General features: G+C 48.1%; 2 protein-coding genes across 2 annotated transcripts in view; one reads left to right on the top strand and one right to left on the bottom strand.

Annotated features, from left to right (window-relative positions):
• The window catches only part of LOC143696054 (uncharacterized), a 569,411-nt gene that overhangs the window by 461,306 nt on the left and 84,661 nt on the right, over positions 1 to 23,444 (top strand). The window lies entirely within an intron of this gene.
• LOC143696055 (uncharacterized) overlaps positions 1 to 23,444 on the bottom strand; it is a 224,075-nt gene that overhangs the window by 198,704 nt on the left and 1,927 nt on the right. Inside the window, 1 exon segment of the mRNA XM_077191261.1 lies at positions 6,763 to 6,777. Coding sequence (XP_077047376.1) covers positions 6,763 to 6,777 — 15 coding nt within the window.

The following is a 23,444-nucleotide window of genomic DNA, read 5'->3' as shown; positions in this document are numbered from 1 at the left end:
ATGAAAAAATTGATGACTGATCTTTGCTTGTTGGAATACCTCTGGGAGCGGGGCCATCTTGGCTGTAGCCGCAAGGGCATCAGCTTTCCGGTTTCCTTCTGCAATGAACCCCGGCAGGTCTGTGTGTGACCTAACGTGCATCACATAAAAGGGGTGTTCTCGGCAAGAAATTATTCTTACTAACTTAGAAAGTAATTCATATAAAGGAATGTTGGAAACTTCTTGCAACACAGCATTCTCTGCCCTAGACACTACACCTGCAACATAAGCTGAATCAGTAACTACATTTAAAGGCTCAGGAAACTTCTCAAAAGCTCTGACTACAGCGGCCAACTCAGCAATTTGGGGTGATCCTTCCACCTTGGCAATATCTGCCTCCCACTGTTGAGTTTGGGGATCTTTCCAAGTTACCACTGACTTGTGAGACGCACCAGACGCATCAGTAAAAACTGTCAGTGCTTTTAGAGGTGTCCTGCTCTGAATACTTGTCAGTGATAATGAAAACTGAACATCTGAATTGAAAATTTTGTGGGCCGGTCTATGAATTGAAATTTGGCCTGTGTAGCTATCTAGGGCTAATTGCAAGGCTTCATTCTCTTGATAAAATTGCTCTAGCATTGCTTGAGACAAATGGCCTGATTTCAGGTTTAAGGAAATGTAAATGCAGTCAAAGTCACACCCTGCCAATTCTCTGATCCGTATCCTTGCTTTCCGGATCAATTCTGCCATCAGCTCTTGTGGCATTGTCATCCTTTTTGACCTGTTGTGACTGAGAAAGACCCACTCTATAATTAAGAGGGGATCTTTCTTGACCTGGTCCTTTTTCTTTGCCTGGACAGTTTCCCACTGAAAAATCATCCCATGGAGGTGTGGCAATTTGCCTAAGATGATAAATTTGAAGGGGAGACCCTGCTGGCACCTGTGGGCCTGTCTAGTAGACATGATTTCCTGAACTTTCTCCAGTGCGGTTTTCGCTTCCTGGGTGAGGGTCCTAGGAGCACTAAGGTCATCTCCCCCTTTTAACAAATTGAAAAGGGGGGCTAGGTCTTCGGTGGAAATGCCTAGCCAAGGTCTCACCCAATTTAAGGATCCACAAAGTTGATGGAGATCCGCTAAGGTTTTGATATCATGTTTGATAGTCAATTTTTGCGGCACAATGGTCCGCTTTCCAATCTCAAGGCCCAGGTACTTCCAAGGTGGCATCTTTTGAATCTTTTCTTCTTGGAGCTCGAACCCTGCAGCAACCAATGCATTGATTGTCAGGTCAAGTGTGTGAGTAAGCATGTCATCACTTGGGGCACACACCAGGATGTCATCCATGTAGTGCAGGATGATGGAATCTCCTGCAGCTTCACGGACTGGAGACAACAAGGAAGAGACATACCTCTGGCAAATCACAGGACTGACTTTCAATCCCTGAGGGAGGACCGTCCAATGGTATCTCTTCATTGGGGCCTCCAGGTTAATGGTGGGAACCGAAAAGGCAAAACGCGGAGCATCGTCAGGATGTAGGGGAATGTGAAAAAAACAATCTTTGATGTCAATTACAGCTAAAGACCAATTTTGTGGAAGCATGCTTGGTGAGGGCATCCCTGGTTGTAGGGAGCCCATGTCCTCAATAACGTTGTTGATTTGACGGAGGTCATGGAGGAGTCTCCACTTGTCTTTGTTTGGTTTTTTAATGACAAAGACAGGCGAATTCCACGGCGACGTGGTCTCCACAATGTGACCTTTTTCTAACTGCTCTTGTACAAGTTCTTCAAGCGCCTTTAATTTGGTTTTATTGAGCGGCCACTGAACTACCCTTATTGGAGTATCAGTTTTCCAAATCAATTTTTGGGCATGGCGCACTTCAGCGACTGCTCCCCGAAAAACCTGCGGGTTTTCTGGGATATCAATTGTGGTTCCCCATTGAACCATTAAATCTCTGCCCCAGAGGGGCTCTGTGTAGTCTAAAACAAACGGGCGAATGGAAGCTATTTTGCCATTGGGTCCCTCAATTTGAACAACGTTTTTTGACTGTCTTGCCAATTGAATTCCCCCTACACCTTGCACGTGTCCTGCTACGTTTTGCAATTCCCAGTGTGATGGCCACTCTTTAGATGGAATAATCGTGACATCTGCTCCAGTATCTAAAAGTCCTTGTATGGACTTGTACTCGCCACCACGGTGTAACCCACATGATAGCTTGGGTTTTTCTTTTCCCAATACCTGAGTCCAGCAGACATTGGGATGGAGTTTACCTCTGAGGGTGTCTGCTTGCTCCTGGTCCCATGGAGGCTCAGGCACTGGGATGGCTTGGGCTATGATTTGGCCTTTGGGCAAGTACACGGGTGGATGAGTACAGTGAAGCCATATGACAAATTGTTTCGGGTCTGATGATATGAGACCCGGAGGAATAATAATTTCTTGGGGTGTGTGTTTTGTGTCCCCAAGGACGACATACTTACTGTGACGTTTCTGGCAAAGCTGTGTCCAAGTACCTGGTTGTTCAGGGTTAACAGATATGAAATGCCAGTTAGTGTCTCTGAGATGGAGAGGTTCGGTCAACGCCAGCCTGTAAGGATTATGGGAAGAGTCAGTGGTTAAAATTGGTCTGGGATTATTCCAATGAAATGAATGTTCTGTTTTGTTCAAAGCCAGTGCCTCGCTTGGCACCGATACATCTTTTACACTAGATTTCTTTTCCCTCCCCCGTACTTGAATTGAGCCCACCCTATTTTTGTCATAGCGCTGGGGAAAGGAGCGCTCTTTACTCAGTTTTTTGAGAGGTGGTCCTTTGGGGAATTCTGGTTTTTAAGCATATTGTATTTAAAATCTAAAAACTGCTTTTTCAGAGGGCAGTCAGGCATCCAATGCCCCAACTTCCCACAAAGATGGCAAGGTCTATTAGAGCTGGAGATTCTGTCTTGTGGCATCGTGACATGCTGGAGCTGGCTGGTAAATGGTGGCTCAGGGGTTTCCACTGCAGCAATCCTTCTCTGTGGTTTTGGTCTCTCGTCGTGGTCAGCGAGGGTAATGGTAACTTTCTTCTCACACACTTCAAGCATGGCCTGCAGCGTAGGCGTTGGGTCAAGAGGCAGGCTGAGGATAGCAGCTTTGCACTTCTCATTGGCATTTTCTTTAGCAATCTCGGTGAGGATTTCCATCCTGGCTCCTTCATTTTGAACTTGCAATTCAACAGCTTTTCTCAACCTTTCCACAAAACTCAAAAAGGACTCAAATGGAGATTGTGTTATTTTCAAATAATTTTCAATTGGAATACTAGGACGGAGCCCAAAGAAAGCTTTCTCAGCTGCTCTAGCACCTTCTCTGAAAGCCCTTGTGGGAATGCTTTCTGCCTGGATCACGCTATCTTCCCAACCTCCCTGTCCACAGAGGTGATCGAGGGATAACATATTACCATAAACATCACGAGCAGTAGCTTCATCAGCCCACAGAGCTGGTAAAATTGCTCTCAATCCTTTTTGCCATGCAACCTCCCACAAGAGATATTCAGAAGAGGATAACAGGCAGGAAAAAAGGTGTTTTATATCAGCAGGGGTTAGAATGTGAGCGAATAATGTAGCTTTAAGGAGCCCTCTAAAATATTCACTTGATCTCCCAAAATCTTTTTGGGCTTTGGCTAGTTCTTTAACAGAATCAACAGAAAGGGGGCTATAATTTGGCTGGAATGCCCCGTTTAAATCAGGGATATATGAGACAGGTGCTGCAGAAAGGAACTGTGCTGTTTCCGGGTTCTGTCTCCCGAGCGCAGCGTCTCTGGTTACACTGCCCTGGGAGCCGGAGGGCGGGCCGTGGGGGGGGCGGAGGGAGCCCGCGGCGGGCGGGCAGAGCTCTGAGGGGGCGGGGGCGGCCGGGGCCGGAGCAGGAGGGGCGGCCGGGGCCGGGGCGGGAGGAGCCGGAGGAGGGGCCGGGGGAAGGACGCAGGGAGGGCGGGTTTCAGGGGCGGGGTGCTCCAAGCAGAATGGGTTGTTGGGAGAGCGAAAGGGGTTATGGGAAGAAGAGGAAACCGGCATTGCCACGTGGTGTCCACCATTATGGTCAGAGGGGATTACCGGACGCGGCTCGGGGGTACAAAGGCGGGCACTAAGGTTGTGAGACACGGTATTATAACTTGGGGAAGCAGGGGGGAGGGTAGGATCTCGGGAATTCAGGGCAGAAGTGTCCGGGTTGGAGACAGGGGGCCTCGGGGGGAGGGCAGGGGTTTGTGCAGGGGCTGGGAGTGGGGAAAGGTGGGTCAGGGAGGGAGAACCGAACTTGGAGGGGGGTAGATCGGGTTTTTGGGAAACAGAGGTATTGAAACTGTTGCCGGATGGCTGTTCTTGCATCTTTAAATTAAATTTTACAACATTTCGTATCTGCAGGGCTAAAAAAGCAAATTTTGACGGAGAGGTGTCTCCTGATTTCCCTGCCTTCAATAATTCACTACCAATTTTGTCCCAAAAAGCCAAATCACTGATATTTTCAGCTGACACATCGGGGAAGTGAAGAAAAAGCCATCTGACAAATTGTTTAACATCTGTTTTTGAAAATCGGATTTTTTCACTCTTAAGAATGTTTAAAAGATAATAATAGACACCCTTGTGAGATACAGAAAGCCTAGCACCCATTTTGGCTCTGATTTTAAATTTGTATCTCAATTTTCACCAACCCAGGTGGGGGGGGGGAGAAAAAAAGCCTGCGGCTGGCAGCCTGCCCACAATAGAGAGAAAAAAAACTTCGGCCCTCCGCGGCGGGCCTGAGAACAAAAGGCAGGGAAACACCCCCTCCCAAAGAGGGGAGAAACAAGAGAAGGGTAAAACTTACCAATCCAGCTGCAGGACAGGGGAACGAAAAATCCTGGGATGTTGATTTCCACCTGAAGCTGACTTCTTAGGGCACTTCAGAAGCTCCCAGCTTCATCCACAGGAGAGCAACTCACTAAAACGGAGTTTTTTCTTCTGAGGTAGCTTGCCGGCCAAAGGCTTAACGAACAGTCTGAAAGAATGTCCAAGCCCCTTTCCGTGGGCTCCTGGAATGGTCCCAGAGCCCCACGGCTGGGCGCCAAGCTGTCTCAGTCTCTCTGCAAGTCCTCTCAAGTCCCTGGGCCTTACCCGGCTCGGCAGAGAGTGGGGGGGGTGGCCCCACCACGGCCGACTGCGGGGAGACACTCTCTGTGCCCCGAGGGTGCTGAGGGCACTCAGGCTGGTTGCCTTCGCTGCAGCAGAGACGACCGAGACGTCGGTGGAAGAGAAAAGGGGCCGACTCTCAGCAGGGGATATTCCAAGGTTTTTATTAAGGAGCCCGAAGGAGCTCCTATACCTCAGGGGGCTCCTGCCGAGAGCCCCGGGGGATGTCCGGAGCTCACATTTAAAGGGGGGAGGAAACTAACATAGAAAAAATCCTACTGACCAATAGGTATCTCTGGGGGATGGGTGCTGGGGGGATAGACATACAAAACAGCGCATGGGGCAGGACTTGGGGGGCTGACCTCTGGCCTCTGGCTAATCACTTGACAACTTGGACCGAAACTTCTGGATAAGGGGCTGGGATGTCGAGGTGACTGACAGAGAGCCAGGGTGGGGGTTTTGGAGATCTTATCCCGGGAAAGGGATAACACAAGTAGAGGGAAAAGGAGGGGGGGGGTACAGTCTGGGATAAACCATTTGGGAAAAACATGGGAATACAAAACAAACTACTTCAAAGTATTACAAAATATAAGAACGCACTACAACAGGACTCCATGGAATGTCCTGGGACAAACTGTCCCTGGTCAGACAGGGGTGCCATGGAACACAGGTGCCACTGGGACACGGACACTGCCCATGGAACCGAGTGTCCATGGGGACAGAGCCGGGCCTGATGGAACACTGGAGAACATTGTCACCCCATGGAATCCCATGGAACCAGGTGTCCATGGTGACACTGGAGAACATTGTCACCCAATGGAATCCATGGAACCAGGTGTCCATGGTGACACTGGAGAACATTGTCACCCCATGGAATCCATGGAACCAGGTGTCCATGGTGACAGAGCCGGGCCCAATGGAACCTACTGGAACACAGGAGAACATTGTTACCTGTTGGAACCCGGGCTGCTGAGAATTTCAGACTTTCTGAGCTGACAGACACTGACCCCCAAGAGAACACTGCATTTGACCTGAGGCTGTGGAGAAGGCTTCCAAAATGGAATGATGGAACTGGGATTATGGGTGTGGAGTTTGAATAGAAGGGTGTAATATCACATGGTGGACAACTTGGAGTTTAAGGTTTTAGAATATAGTAATATATATAAAGCAAGATGGAGGTTTTAGGGCGGAGGCTGATCCTTTTTCTTTGCTGCCTTCCTCTTCTTCTTCTTCTTCTTCTTCTTCTTCTTCTTCTTCTTCTTCTTCTTCTTCTTCTTCTTCTTCTTCCTCTTCTTCTCCTTCTTCTTCTTCTTCTTCTTCTTCTTCTTCTTCTTCTTCTTCTTCTTCCTCTTCTTCTCCTTCTTCTTCTTCTTCCACTTCTTCTCCTTCTCCTTCTCCTTCTCCTTCTCCTTCTCCTTCTCCTTCTCCTTCTCCTTCTCCTTCTCCTTCTCCTTCTCCTTCTTCTTCTTCTCCTTCTCCTCCTCCTCCTCCTCCTCCTCGTCCCTTATGTTGGGCACGGGTGATTGGTTATTGGGTTAAAAGTAAAAAAAATTTAGGTGTCATTTCTTAATTGGACAGTTTATCCTCAAAAGACCTTGCAGAGAGATAGACAGGGCTCCATTTTTACCTTGTTAGCGAAGTGCTGCAGAACTCCCAGCTTGTGAGACTGTTCTAGAGACAAGAGCTAATGAACACCTGAGTCCAAACAAGAAATGCTGTCTTGGGATTTCATCCCGACCTTGGCAGAAAAGAAGAAAAAGAATTGACTGTTACCCCACGGAATCTCATGGAACCAGGTGTCCACTGTTTCACAGTGCAGCCTCAGAGAGTGGTGAGACCATTGTGGCACCATGGAATATCCTGAAACCACGGCTCCCTTGTGACAAACCTGGGCTTTATGAAACCAAGGACACCGCTGGGATGCAATGGAATCTCAAGGGACCAAGGGTCAACTGTCAACACATCAGCTTCTCAGGAAACCAAGGCAAACACTGTGACACAGAGAGGGGCCTCATGGGACCCAGGAGACCATGGTGACACCGTGGTGGGATCTCATGGAACCAAGTGTGAATTGTTACAGGACCCAGGAGACCATGGTGACACCGTGGTGGGATCTCATGGAACCAAGTGTGAATTGTTACAGCACCCAGGAGACCATGGTGACACCGTGGTGGGATCTCATGGAACCAAGAGCCCAGAGTTTCACAGCTCAGCCTCATGGAGCACTGGAGACCATGGTGTCCCAAAGGGAACACATGGAACAAAGGCTCCTTAGTGACACAGCAGGGCCTCATGGAATGCAAGAGATCATCCTGATGGAATGGGAACTCATGGATTCAAGGGTCCACTCTTCTGCTGCATGGCCTCATGGAATGCTGGAGACCATTGTGGCACCATGGAAACGAATGGCACAAAGGCTTCACTGTGACCCAGCAGGGCCTCATGGAACCAAGGACACCGCTGTGATACAATGGAATCTCATGGAACCAAGGTCCAGTTGTGACGAAGCTGGGCCTCATGGAACCAAGGACACAGCCATGATGCAATGGAACCTCTAGGATCCAAGGATCAATTGTCAGCACATCAGGTTCTCATGAAACCAAGCAGAACATTGTGACACAGTGGAATCTCATGGGAGCAAGGCTCTGCTTTGATCAAGTGGGGCCTCATGGGACACAGGTGCCACTGGGACATTGTCAGGCCTGGTAGGAACAAGACACCACTGTGTCAGACCAAGGCCTCATGGGACCTAGGAGAGCCCTGGGACACAATGGAACCTGATGGAACCAAGGGCCCATTGTGACACGGCAGGGTCTCATGGAACCCCTGTGCCACTGGGACATTGCCAGGGCTGGTGCAATCAAGGTTCCACTGTGACAAAGGCAGGCCTTGTGGCACCCAGGAGACCATTGTGGGACAATGGAATCTCATGGAAGCAAGGCCCCATTGTGACAAAGCGCGGCCTCATGGAAGCCCAGTGCCACTGGGACATCTCCAGCCTTGGAGGAAGCAAGTGTCCATTGTGACACAGCACAGCCTCAAATCACAGGAGAACAGAGGGATGCCATGGAATCTTGGGGAACCAAGTGTCAATTCTAAACACAGCGAGGACTCATGGAACCCAGGAGACCATTGTGATGCTGCACTTTGTCACAATGAGGCCGTGCTTCTATGAGGATCCATGGGCCCACAATGTTCTCCTGGGTTCCAGGAGGCCCCGCTGGGTCACAATGGCCCCTTGCTCCCACGAGCCACAGCACGGTCCCCGTTGCCCCTGGGTTCTGTGAGGCCCTGCTGCGTTCACAACTGACACTTGCTTCCATGAGATTCCATTGCGTCACAGTGGCCCCCATGTTTCCATGAGGTTCTGCTGCGTCACAGCGGACACTGGGTTCCACAAGAGCTGGCAATGTCCCAGTGGCACCTGTGTCCTGTGGGCCCCACTTTGCCAAGGCAGAGCCTTGGCTCCATGAGATTCCAGGCTGTCCCAATGCTCTGCTGAGTTCCACGAGGCTGTGCTGTGTCACAATGGACACTGAGTTCCACCTGCCCTGGCAATATCCAAGTGGCCCCTGGCTTCCATGAGGCCCCGTTGTGTTTGCAGGTGACACTTGGTTCCCCAAGGTGTCATTGTCACGCCGCTCTCCTGGGCGCCCTGAGGCCTTGCTGTGTGTGAGAAATGACCGCTACTTTTAAAATTTTAAGGGTGATTCAACCTTGAAAAAAATAACAACAAAGGACTGAAACAGCAGAAATCACAGCACTGGGAGCCCTTCCCCACCCCGTGGCTATCAGCCACATGGCTCCTTCACAAATCGGCTGCTCCTCCTTTTAGGCTTTTGGTGTTGCATCAGGTAATCCTAGCCCCACCCAAAGTCTGTCAGGTAACTCTTTGTGGCCGTCCATTGGTGGAGAATGCTTTCTTGCAACCTGACTGGAGAGCAGGTGTTGCCATGCCTGCCTTCCAGTGACAAACCTGCCCTCCCCAAATGCCCCAACCACCAAGGCCATTACAAGGGCAGGGGAAGAGGACTATGGGGGACAGATGACAATAACATCACTACACATCTTAACACACACATAGGATCTATCTCCTCACTGTGAGACCCAACTATGACATTACTCATCTGTAACACTGTGCAATAATGGAGCCTTGTTCCTACCAGGCCTGGCAATGTCCCAGTGGCACCTGTGTCCCATGAGGCCCCACTTGGTCAAAGCAGAGCCTTGGCTTAACAACGGACCCTTGTTTCCTTGAGATTCCATTTGTGAAAAACACGTTCACTCTCCTGTGAAAATGCACAAAGTTTAACAAGGGACAATGGGAGAGCAGGACCATGGAGCAAAGGTTATTACGGCCGGGTGCCTCTTGGCACTCAGTCAGGAGCACCCTGTTACCTTCGGGGATCCCCTGAAATACCTTTCCCCTTACATCAGCCTGGTGCATATTCATAGAGCCTCATGCATCCCCATAAACTACTTTACATATTCCAGGAATGATTTTACATGGCCCCTCCTTGGGTCTGCCTTTTCAGAGCATGTGTGTTTCTTGGCTGTGGTTTTGGCTCCTTCTCTTTATCACCTCCAGGTTTTGGGCCTTGGTGCACTCTGCCTTCAGACGGGGAGTGCTGATAGTTGGCAGATCTGTACAGGTGTCCTCATCCCGTGTGCATTGGATGTTATCCCATCCAAGCAGGCAGTTTAACACAAGCACACTTCTATCAGCTATTTCACTACTATGTCTAAGCTCAATTAACAACAGAAATAAAAACTATATCTTTAGAACAAGGTTAACACCACACATATAAAATCCATTTTAATATTTGCAAAAAGCCAATATTATGATATTTATCTATAACAGGGTGAAGGAGCCCTGGCCCAGGCTCTGGCCCTGGGGGACACGGGGACGCTGCCGGGGGGTCCCTGTCCCCCTGTGCCACCCCCAGGGCCCCGGCCCCCGTCCCCGTGTCAGGCTCTGGGGTCGATCTCGTGGAACATCCTCTGGGGGAGCCTGCTGGGCCGGGGGACCCGGGGGGACCCAGGGGGACAGGGGACCCCGCTGTGCACGAGCAGAGTTGGACTGCTCTGGGGGGAGCTGTGAGGGGGCCGGGGCAGAGTGACCTCCCCAGTGACCTCACACAGCCCCCGTGATGTCACACAGCCCCTGTGATGTCACACAGCCCCATGTGATGTCACACAATCTCTGTGATGTCACACAGCCCCCGTGATGTCACACAGCCTCTGTGATGTCACACAGCCCCCGTGATGTCACACTGTCCCTGTGATGTCACACTGCCCCTGTGATGTCACACTGTCCCTGTGATGTCACACAATCACTCTGTTAGGTCACACAACCTCCATATGATGTCATTCAGCTGCTATGTGATGTCACACAGCACATTTGTGGTGTCACAGTCACCCTGTGATGTCACAGCCTTCTCTGTGGCATCACACAGCTGCTCTGTGACTCTGTGTCACAACCCACATTGTGACGTCACAGAGCCGCGTTCTGTGATGTCACAGCTAGCTCTGTGATGTCACAACCCCCTCAGTGCTGTCACACAGCCCACTCTGTGCTGTCACACAGCCCCTTGCTGCCATCCCAGCTGCTCTGTGGCTCTGGGACACAGCCCCAGAGGTGCTGCTGTGACACAGCCCCCGCGGGGACATCCCACAGCCCCGGCCAGTGCTGAGCCCCTGTGAGCTCTGTCTGTGCCCTGCTGGTGTCCCTGAGGGGCCCTGGCAGTGCCCCAGCCCTGCTGGGCTGTGCACAGGAGCTGCTCCTGGCCAGAGCTGTCTCTCTGCAGCTCTGCTGCCCTTGCCAGGAGCTGCCTCTGGGCCAGGAGCCCGGCCCAGCTCAGCAGCACAGACACAGCACAAGGACTTTAATCACCCTCTGGGCCTTTGCTGCTCTTTGCATCACACCCAGTCCCTCAGAGTGGGCTCAAAGACTTCTCAAGAGCTCCAAGTCAGATTGAAATACTGAAGTTTCTTGTACTTTAAAGAGATCCCTGTGAGGGACAGCACTGAGAAAGTGTCCCCGGGTTCCAGGGAGAGCAGAACATTGGAGGCACTGATGGCAGCTGGGGACAAACAAGGCAAAGGTGTCTCTGGTGCTGAGCAAACCTGGATTTGTTTCAGGAATGCAAAGGGCCAAGGCCTGAGCCCCAGGGCCTGGCCAGGCAGATCCTGTCCCTCCCTCCTTGCTCAGGGCTCTTCCCGGGATGGGCCCTGGCATGTGGGGATGGGCAATGCCAAGGGCAGGAGCGTGGGGCAGCCCCTGCCAGGCTGCTGAGCAGGGACAAGGAGGCAATGAGGCCCCAGGCCTGCAAGGGTCACTTGTCCCCTCCTGGCTCAGGCCCAGGGCCAGCAGCCATGGCCAAAGCGCTGCCCAGGTTGGCTCTGTCAGGGCTGTCTTGCAGCTGCTGCCCATCCCTGTGCCCTGTGCAGCCCAGGCTGTCCCACGGTGTCCCTGCCCTGGCCTCTGTCCCTGGAGGCTCTCGGCATCCCCCGGCTGCCCCACCTGGCTGGGCCCTTCCTTTGCTGACAGCTCTGCCTCCTGCCTGCCCCTGCCTGCCCACACAAAGCCTGGGGCTGCTCCAGGCTCCTGCTGGGGCCGTGCTGCACCACAGACCTGCCCTGACAGGGAAATTCCTTTCTCCTGCAGCCACTCTGGGCCTCCCCAGCTGCCCTTGGCGTTAATTCTTTCTCTCTCTGGCTGTTTTCCACTATGTCAAAAGGATCCACCAGCCCTGAAATCGCTCTTTAGACACTCTCATGACTCTGCTCCACTGTCCTCAGTCTCCATCCCACTGAGCACAGAGCTCCTTTGTCCCTATACAGTGCTCATGGGCCCAAGGCCTCCAAACCCCTCCTTGGGACATCTCTGGGCCCTCTCCAAGGTGTTTCCAAATGAAAACATTCAGTTCAGGGTCTAAAGAAATCACCAGAGGACAGGGCCAGCTCGACCTGTCTGTCCTGGACACATTTGTCTGGGAGGCAATCCTTGGATATACAGAATTTGGGAGGCCAAATTCTAATTTTGGCCATGGTCCCTGGACAAGAAGGCTGGTTCTTTTCCATAGGAATGCAGGAACAGAGCCCCAGTGTTTCAGGGGCAGATGAGAGGTGACCACCAGAGGCCAAGGCCAGCCAGAGCTGGCAGGTTTTGTTTTGTGAGATACCCTTGCAAATAGGAATTATTTTAGGGAGAGCACCCGTTTTGGCAATGGGCATCTGAAAAGTCAGACAGCTCTTTCCCATAGCAAGGAAAGCAGAGAGCCCCAGTGCTCCAGGAGCTGATGAGAGGCAGCCCTTGACAGCCCAAGATCAGCCAGAGCTGTCAGGTGGCCCCTGGGAGGCCAAGCCAGCCAGAGATGTCCCATGTTCCCTGGGTTCCATGAGGTCCCACAGTGTCCCAATGGTCCCTTGCTTCCATGGGGCCCTGAGGTGTCATAATGCCCCCTTGGTGACACCAGGCCCTGAAGGTTGGAATGGTCTCCATGGTTCCATCAGGCCCCACAGAGCCACAATGGTCTCTGGGTCCATGGAGCCCCTCTGTGTCACCATGGCCCCTTGGTTCCATGGGCTCCAGTGGTGCCACAATGATCCCCTTGGTTCCATGGGCTCCAGGGGTGCCACAATGATCCCCTTGGTTCCAGGGGCTCCAGTGGGGCCACAATGATCCCCTTGGTTCCCTGGGCTCCAGTGGGGCCACAATGATCCCCTTGGTTCCCTGGGCTCCAGTGGTACCACAATGATCCCCTTGGTTCCATGGGCTCCAGTGGTGCCACAATGATCCCCTTGGTTCCATGGGCTCCAGTGGGGCCACAATGATCCCCTTGGTTCCCTGGGCTCCAGGGGTGCCACAATGATCCCCTTGGTTCCATGGGCTCCAGTGGTGCCACAATGATCGCCTTGGTTCCATGAGGTCCCCACAGTGTCCCAGGGATCTCCATGGGAAGGAAAGACCCCAGCCCCACTGTTGCAGGCGCAGCCACCAGAGGCCCAGGCCAGCCAGCCTTGACGGTACTGGCAGATTTTACCTGGGAGCAACCCTTGGATATTGAGAATTTCAGAGGTGGAATCCCAATTTCAGACATGGACTCTGGAGGAGAAGGATGGTTCTTTTCCATAGGAAGGAAAGCACAGAACACCGGTGGTGTCTCAGGGGCAGATGAAAAGCGGCCATCAGAGGCCAAGGCCAGCCAGACCTCTCTGTCCTGGCAGCTTTTGTCTGAAAGCAACCCTTGGATATTGGGAATCTGGGAGGTGGAACCCCAATTTCGGCCGTTTCTGCATGGATAAGAAGGACGGTTCTTTTCCATAGGAAGGAAAGCACCCAGCCCCAGTGTTTGGACAGCAGGGGAGAGGCACCCCCAGGAGGCCAAGGGCAGCCAGACCTGTCTGTCCTGGCAGCTTTCACCTGGGAGCAATCCTTGGATGTACGGAGTTTTGGAGGTGGAATCCCAGTTTTGGCCATGGTCAAGATGGGTGGTTTTGCCCATAGGAAAGTAAAGCACAAAGTCCAAGTGTTTAGGAAGAAGATGAGAGGTGGCCACCCTCAGGCCAAGCCAGCCAGCCCTGTCTCTCCTGGCACCTTTTGTCTAGGGGCTTTCCTTGGACATTGGGCATTTTGGAGGTGCAATCTCATTTTTGGCTGTGGATGCCTGGACAGGAAGAAGAGCTCTTTTCATAAGGAAGGAAAGCACCCAGCCCCAGTGTTTCAGAGGCAGATGAGGGCCAGCCCTCAGGAAGCCAAGGCCAGCCAGACTTGTCACTCCTGGCAGCTTTTGTCTGGGAGCAATCCTTGGATATAAGGAATTCCAGAGGCAGTTGCCCAGTTTTGGCCATGAGTGCCTGGTTGAGATGGAGGTTTTTTTCCCACAAGAAATAAAAGTGATAGTGGAGCCCTGGAAAATGTTAAAAATAGTCTTTGAAAATATTGGGCTTTGTGTTTTCTCAGGTCACTGCACCTGCGTAAGCAGTATGATAAAAGATATAATTGTTAGATGTGGTGATTGTTTAGTAATTAAATATAATTATTACATAACCATAAGAAGAATTGTGAGAAACTCTGTTGGAAATTTAAAGGGGGCTATGTTTAGCTGAAATCTGTGCATACAATAGAACAATATAGGTTTAATAATTACATGAAAGTTATATAATGATAGAGGATAAAACATGTTCACCTCGAATGTATGGTCGGAATCAGATTTGGGTGGAAACTACCCCGATTCCCAGAGTTCTTGAATAAAAAGCACCGCATATAATCGCTGATGTGATTATGTGTTTCTGAACGCTAACATTTTGGCGACCCCGGATGGGACCCTGCGGGTGCTGCTGAGCGAGTTTCGCGACTCGACCGCGCTCCAGCCGGCACCGAGGGATTCTCAGGGAGCTCGATCGGCCGCGACCGCTTCTGCCGCTCGCCACGTCCCCGGGAGAAAGGTAAGGTGCTTTTTACTTTGGTTTGGGTGCCTGCCAATGAGACGCAGCGAAAGCTACGCTTGGTTGGGCTAAAGGAATTCCTGCTGGTACAAGCCCAGGCGCCGTTCCATAAGACAATCGCGAGAGCGTTGCGGGTTCGGCAATTTGTGGTATATTTGGAATGGAGAAACTTAAAGGGATTTTGGGTGGCAACACCTCTATCCCGCAAAGTTCTCCTTTGGGGTGCTTATTAGCACATTGGAAACAGGGGAATTTTGGGGAAGAATTACGTAAAGCTAAGTTGATTGATTATTGTAATACATGGTGGCCAGAATATGCCTTGGAGTATGGTGAAAAATGGCCAAAATACGGGACTCTGCAATATAACACTATTTCGCAGTTTATGTCGTTTTGTAAACAAGAAGGAAAATGGGATGAGGTTCCGTATGTTGATTTGTTTTTCTATTTACGGGCAAAGCCAGAATGGCAGGATGAATGTGGATTAATGATGGTTAAAACATCTGCAAGCAATAAGTGTGGGGTTTGTGAGGAACGTTGTTTAGAAGACTTGGCGTTGAAAGAAAGCCTGAGTAGGGAAAATTATACAGATATTGATTTACAGGTAGCTCCAATAGGAACAAGAGAACCTAACCCTATCCCACCTGTTCCATCTGTCCCTATCCCACTGCCTGCTCCTACCCCACCTAATCCTGAACCTGTCTCGTCTAATACACCCTTCCCTCTTTATTCTCCTCTCCCATCGTCACCTGATCCCTCTTCCTCGGAAGATGAGCAAAACCTAACTGTGGTAGAAAGGAGAGAGAGAGAATCAACAATGGGGTAGCCCACAGAACCAGGAGTCGGTCTAACCTTGCCCCAGTTATGGATAGAAAAGACATAGGCAGACAAAAATGGATTGTAATTGCCCCCTTGCGACAAAGTGTAGGAGTGGAAGGGCCAGTATTTATAAAAGTGCCTTTCTCTCCTGCAGATTTAGTTATTTGGAAACAATCAGCCAGAATTCATAGAGAAAATCCTGATAAAATGGCATGAGTATTAAAAATGGTTATAAAAACCTCAAAATCCTGACTGGGATGACATACAATAATATGTATAATAATATTATATATATATAAAATTATATATAGTATAATAATATATCTAATATATATCTATATATAATATATTAATATATCTAATATATTAATATTAGATACTTTGATGGATTCTACTGAGAAAGAGATGGTACTTAAGGCAGCCAAAGAAAGGGTAAGACAGAACATCAGAAATGGATTCGTAACAGGGAATTTAGATGAGAATTTCCCAATTGAGGATCCAAATTGGGACCCTAATTTATTTTGCGGTATGGGGAGACTACGGAAATATCAAGAGTGGATCCAAATAGGAGTTCAGAATGCTGTGCCCAAAACTATAAATTGGTCTAAACTATACAAAGTTCGACAGGAAGGAATCTCCCACTGCGTTTTTGGAGAGGCTTAAGGAGGTAGCAAGAAAATATACAGATCTCCAAATGGACACAGCACAAGCAAAGGTTCAGCTCGCTCTCATATTCTTGGGCCAGTCACAGGACAATATTCGTAGAAAATTGCAAAATTAGAAGGGGAAGAACGAAGGAATTTGAATAAGCTACATAAGATAGCCTGGAAGGTATATAACAATCGCGAAAGAGAAGCTAGTAAAAGGCAGCAGCAGAATCTGTTGGCAGTAATACAAGGAAAAGGGAACCCAAATTTCAGGGGATGTAACAGGAATAGTCAAAATAGGAGACCAGTCAGGCAGGGGTTAAACCTAAATCAATGTGCGTATTGCAAGCGGGAGGGGCATTGGAAGAGACAATGTCCAGACTTGAACAACCAGTTTCACCAGGGCAATCAGTGCCAGCAGGTTACCAAGGGGATGGTTTTGGGGGAGTATACCAGCTGACTAGACACAGAGCCAGTAGAACAAGTTAAGGAACCTGTTATAAATAAACAATTAGGACATAAAGAAGTCAAATTTCTAATAGATACAGGAGCTACTCACTCGGTATTGAATGATTTGCAAGGACAAATTGGGGACAAGCAAACAACAATAGTCGGCGCTACAGGGAAAGAGGAAAAACGGCCATTCTTGCAACCCCAAATTTGTGTTTTGGGAACAAAGTTATAACACGAATTCCTATACGTACCTGAGTGTCCAATTCCGCTTTTAGGGAGAGATTTGCTAGAGAAACTTGATGCGGTAATAACCTTTGAAAATGGGGAGCTTATAATGAAAATACCTGAATCAAAGACGGGACAGATATTAATGATCAAAGAAAAACCTGTTCCCTCTATCCCTAGGGAGGTAGGAGATGCAGTGATTCCCTCTGTATGGGAGACAGATATACCAGGGAAATCTAAATTGGCACAACCAGTGCATGTAGAGTTAAAAGAAGGGGCGAGGGCTGTACAAGTCAAACACTATTCCATAACACCAGAAGCACGGCAAGGAATAAGTAAAGATTATTGAGAAATTCTTGAAATACCGAATTTTAGAAGAATGTGAACCAGAATTTAATACACCAATATTCCAAATAAAGAAGCCAGATGGTGAATATAGATTAGTGCAGGATTTGGGAGCAATAAATAAAATAACAAAGGACATTTCTCCAGTGGTAACAAATCCTTACACATTGCTAACATCCGTAAAGGAGATATATAAGTGGTTTACTGAAATTGATTTAAAAGATGCCTTTTTCTGCATCCCCCCTTGACAAAGAAAGTAGGAAACTGTTTGCCTGTGAGTGGGAAAACCCAGGGAATGGGAGAAAGACCCAGCTCACCTGGACACGATATAAGAACTCGCCGACCCTATTTGGAAACCAACTGGCAAAGGAGCTGGAGATTTGCACCGAGAGTGGGCAAGTATCAAGAGACCAATACCTGTTGTTGCAGTATGTTGATGATATACTAATAGCTACAGAAGAAAAGCAACCTGTATAAAGGTAACCATTGAGATTTTAAATTTACTGGGAATGGGAGGTTATAAATATCCAGAGGAAAGGCACAAATTGCCCAACAGACTGTGATCTACCTGGGATGTGAAATTTCACAAAGGCAATGAAAACTAGGCACTAACCGTATCCAAGCTATTTGTGCTATTCCAGAGCCCCAGAATCTACATGAGCTGCGAGTCTTCCTCGGGATGGCAGGATGGTGTCGCCTGTGGATCATGGACTGTGGACTGATTGTGAAACCCCTGTGTGAAGCTCAGAAGATGCAGCCATTCACCTGGGGCAAGCCACAGAAAGAAGCCTTCCTAAAATTAAAGGAAGCACTGACAACTGCTCCAGCATTAGGCTTACCTGATCTGTCTAAAGATTTTCAGCTGTTTGTCCATGAAAGGCTGCGCCTAGCACTAGGAGTCCTGACCCAAGGTCTGGGAAGCTGGAAAAGGCCGCTGGGCTACTTTTCCAAACAACTTGACAGCATAAGTGCCGGGTGGCCTCCATGTCTGCGGGCAGTCGCAGCCACTGTGATGCTGATACAAGAAGCCAGGAAGCTCACGATGGGAAGGCACATAGATGTCAATGTACCACACATGGTAACCACTGTCTTAGAGCAGAAGGGGGGCATTGGCTATCCCCAAGCAGGATGATGAAATTCCAGGTAGTCCTGACTGAGCAGGGTGATGTCACATTAAAAACAACCAACCTTTTAAATCCAGCTTTGTTCCTAGGTACCACAACTGAAGAAGGCCCATTAGAGCATGACTGTGTGGAGGTAATAGAGTACACCTACTCAGCAAGAGAAGACCTGAAAGACGTCCCACTAGAGCAGCCAGAGTGGGAGCTGTTTACAGATGGGAGCAGCTTCGTGGAAAACGGAACCAGATACGCTGGGTATGCGGTAACAACAGTCAGTACAGCAGTGGAGGCAAAGGCATTACCACCAAATACATCTGCCCAGAAGGCAGAACTGGTTGCTTTAACCAGGACACTAGAATTAAGTGAAGGGAAAAGGGTAAATATCTGGACTGACACAAAATATGCTTTTGGACTGGTGCATGTACACGGAGCACTGTGGAAAGAAAGGGGACTATTGTCCTTCTCTGGGTATGCACATTAAACATCAGGATGCAGTCCTGCAATTGATAAAAGCAGTACAAAAACCTGAACAAGTGGCAATCATACACTGCAAAGCACAGCAATCAGGAAACTCCAAAATCTGTGAGGGAAATCGAAAGGCAGACTGGGCAGCCTGACAGGTTGCTCGAGAGGTGCAAACAACAATGGCATTGATACCTTTATAGCTTAATGTATCCCAATTCAATTTGCCTCCAGAACCAAAATATTCAGTAGAAGATGAGAGACTGGCACGTTTGCTAAATGCACAAAAGAATTCAGAGGGATGGTATGTGACTGCACAAGGACAGATAGTGGTACCCCCTTGATAATGAGAGAAGTTCTACAAATTAAAAATAACGAATGTCATTGGGGTGCAGAGGCATTGGTAAAATTGCTAAAGCAGAGTTTAATTTCGGTACGGATGTTAACAATGGCAAAATCAGTAATGTCAAAATGTGATATCTGCTTGAAAAACAACCCAGTGGCTAGACGACAGGCACAGCTAGGACGAATTCGGATAGGAATAGAGCCAGGAGACTATTGGCAGGTAGATTTTGTAGACTTGCCAAGAACTCGAGGATACAAATACCTGTTAGTGGGGGTTGACACATTCTCTGGGTGGCCAGAAGCCCTTCCGTGTGGCACCAACCAAGCAAAGGAAACAGTAAAGTGGTTACTACAGGAGATTATTCCCAGGTTTGGGGTGCCCCTAGGGTATCATCAGATAGGGGGCCCCATTTCATAGCTACAGTAGTAAGAGAGGTAAGTAGATTGCTGGGGATGACTTGGGACCTCCACACACCGTGGAGACCCCAGTCGAGTGGACAGGTAGAGAGGATGAATCAGACACTAGAGAGGCAAATCAGTAAAATATGCCAAGAAGCCAAATTGCAGTGGCCCCAGGCTTTGCCAATAGCACTGCTGAGGATTCGGATAAAGCCTAGGAGTGGGATGTCAGTCAGTCCTTATGAGATATTGCATGGGAAACCATATGAATCTCCTGAGCCTAACCCTAATGTGCACGTCACAGGAAAGCAGGAAGTGTATAATTATGTTCTGTCTCTCGGGAAAACTTTAGCTCGGCTCCGGAGCATCCTCGTGTGGAATAGACCGCTGACTCTCGAGAGCCCAGTTCATAACATACATCCAGGAGACGAGGTGTACATCAAGAACTGGAACGAAGAACCGCTGAAAGAAAAGTGGAGTGGGCCCCACCAGGTACTGCTGACCACCTTTACAGCAGCCAAAGTAGCCGGCGTGGACCCCTGGATTCACTACACCCGAGTGAAGAAAATCCATCCTGGATCACGGACTGTGTAAACTGTGGAACCAACAAGGCTGCAGATAAGATGTGTTTAATCACTTTGAGAATGCTATCAGTAATTGTGCCAATGGTATGGTCATTAATGTCTTTGGGATGTGGAATGCAAAAAGATCAACTAAACACTCTTCATTCTAGAATGAAGAGAGAGGTACAAGCAGAAACACAGGTGATAAAGGTTTCTAATGCAGTTTGGGCTGAGAATGTAATGATTGGATTAGTCAAAGCCTTTGCCAAAATGCAAAACACCTGTAGAATAACTGCCTGTATACCAATACCAAAGGCAGCAGGAGATCCAGTAAATTGGGGAATCACAACATCAAAACTACCTGAAATACAAAAGAACAAAACAATTGCATGCAAACAGGTACCCGAGTCGAGGCAAGTAGTCAAGGAAACTTGGGAGAAAAGAGGAACATGGATGAAACCCATGGGCCAGAAAGACTGTATTCTAAGTGCTGGCACACTAGGAACCCCTATGGGAGAATCAGGAGGCATCACACAATGGCAATGCTATTTGCCACACTATAAAAAGATTACAGAAAATGTTACAGAAACCACTCTGGTATGGAAGTGTGAGGCCAAGGATCAGAAAGGTCAGACAGCCTTGGGACAGTGCGTGGTCTGTGAGTATCCTTCAAAGATTCCAATGTATGGCAAACACCCCTTGGTGCATTAAGTGGGAAGGCTCCGGGAATGAAACAGATCCAGCAGTAACAAACACTGCCACCAGCAGCAGAACGAGGGCAGACAAAGTAAGTTGGTGGGCATGTAATAAAACTTATGACTGCACTTCTGATGATGCAGAGATAAAGCAGATGCCACCCCTGGCAATAGCCCTACAAACTGGCTGTGCTTGCAGAGGGATCAAACATAAACAAGGCAGAGTGAATTATAAAGCAGTTGTAGGATGTACCAGGAGTACAGTCCGAGGTCCAGGACAATTTGTATGGGCAGCAAGCGATGGCACCTGGACAACACATCTGCCTGTAGATGGGAAAGTAAAGGAAATTACTTTAGGCCTCCCAACCTCATGTCCAATTTGGAAAAAGTCCCCATTTAACGGAAAACATGAACTTGTGCAGATAAGAACAAGACAAGAAGTTCTAGACAATGAAAATCCAGATGACACTTGGCAAGAACCCTCTGGTGGAGTGAAATTTGGGTGGGCCCGAGAGTCTTTGCTTGGTCCTACAGCAAACTATCAGAGTAGAAGATGCTGTACAAACTTACAGGTCAGGTAGATAGACTGGCAAGAGTCACCCGGGAAGGATTTAAAGAATTAAACGTACAATTACAAGCCACCACAAAAATGACTTTACAAAATCGATTAGCCTTAGATTTGTTACTCCTGAAAGAGCATGGAGTATGTGGATTTTTAAAGGGACGGGTTGGTCATTGCTGCGTTCACATCCCAAATGTAACTGCAGATGTAGAATATGACATCAATCAGTTGAAACAAAGAGAGCATGAAGCACAAGAAGAGCAAAAGGATTTGACTACAACCTGGCTAGGCAAAATCTTTAAAGGGTTAGGGTGGAATGTGAGTTCATGGATTAAATCTATCATTGAGAGTGTGATAATCTTACTAATTGTATTCTTAGCAATTTGGTTAGTTCACAGCATCTTAAAAGGAGAGATACAGAAGAAAACGTCCTGGAACCAGAAGATAATAAAGGCTCTGACACGAGATCCACGCCCACCATCTTCTGGTTCTCCAGTGCGTGACAGCATCCACGACAACGTTTACATCAACCATGGACTTGAAGAACGTCAAGAATAAATTGAGAAATAAAGGACTGTATCAAGTGAAAACATTTACACCTATAGTGAAGTGAAAATGCTTTCAAAGGGGGGAGAATGATAGTGGGGCCCTGGAAAAATGTCAAAAATAGACTCTGAAAATGTTAGGCTTTGTGCTTGCCAGATCATGTGAAATTGCACCTGCGTAAGCAGAACATGATAAATGATATAATTGTTAGATGTGATGATTGTTTAGTAATTAAATATAATTATTGTTTAATCATAAGAAGAATCATGAGGAACTATGTTAGAAGTTTGAGGGGGGCCACGAGGAGCCCATGCTTGGCTGAAATCTATGTATACAATAGAACAATTGAAGTTCAGTCATTAACATGAAAGTTATATAAGGATAGAATATAAAAACATGTTCATCCCAAACCCATGTCGGAGTCAGATTTGGGTTGGTACCCCTGACACCCAGAGCTCTTCAATAAAAGCACCTGCATATAATCATTCTGGTGATTATGTGTTTCTGAACGCTAATATACCCAGTAAAGTGTTAAACCCTTCCCAGCTGCTGTGCATGAGGCTCTATGAATATGCACCAGGCTGATGTAAGGGGAAAGGTATTTCAGGGGATCCCTGAAGGTAACAGGGTGCTCCTGGCTGAGTGCCAAGATGCACCCAGTTTACATCTTCCAAGAACTGTTTAGCATGGCTCTGCCCTGGATCTGCCTTTTTAGAGCATGCAGATTCCTTGGCTGTGGTTTTAGTCCATTCTCTTTATCGCCTCCAGGTTTTGGGCCTTGGTGCACTCTGCCTTCAGACGGGGAGTGCTGATAGTTGGCAGATCTGTACAGGTGTCCTCACCCAGTGTGCATTGGATGTTATCCCATCCAAGCAGGCAGTTTAACACAAGCAGCTATTTCACTGAGCTTAATTAACAACAGAAATAAAAACTATAGAACAAAGTTCCTTTAAAAAACAGTCCCAGCCCATATTTGATCCCAGTCTGTGTGGTCCTGATCCATATGGTCCCAGTCCCTGGGATCCCAGTCCATACAGTCCCAGTCCATATTTGATCCCACTTCAGGCTATCCTGGTCTGGAGGGTTCTGATCCACACGATCCCCATCCATGTGATCCCAGTCCAGGTGATCCCAGTCCATCTTTGATCCCAGCCCATATTTGATCCCAGTCTGGGGGGTCCTGCACACACTCCCTGGGTCTGGAATTCCAGTTCCCAGCCAGGAAAAAATGTTCCTGCCCTTGAACTTCCTTCCTATCCCCTCAACAAATTGCAATAAAATTATAAACAAAGAAATAATAACTGAAATTAAATAAATTATAATAAAAATAAAATATAAAAATCTCAACTCTTCTTTACAATGATTCAACTCCAACAATGATTCAACTCAAACCAACAATAACTATTACTATAATATTACCAATGCATATAAATAAACAAATTATATATCAAGAAATACCTTTTGAAAATTTTAACTCGATGACTAATGTACTTTAGATAAAAATATCTAAAGAAACTACCATGCAATCTAACACATCTTAGTTAAACAATTCATATTACAAATATACTAAACACAAAACCAAACACCACTACAATTTCTCAGACATTTCAACCAAACAATTAAACTTTAATAACATCCTTAAGTACTCTTGAAAAATTAAAATTATTTTTAAAACATTAATTGTGTGCAGGTGGCTTTATTTTG

The sequence above is a fragment of the Agelaius phoeniceus genome, chromosome 28 (genome assembly GCF_051311805.1).
Source record: "Agelaius phoeniceus isolate bAgePho1 chromosome 28, bAgePho1.hap1, whole genome shotgun sequence".
Taxonomy (NCBI): domain Eukaryota; kingdom Metazoa; phylum Chordata; class Aves; order Passeriformes; family Icteridae; genus Agelaius; species Agelaius phoeniceus.
Note: the sequence above shows the minus strand (reverse complement) of the source record. Positions and strands in the feature narration are given on the sequence as shown.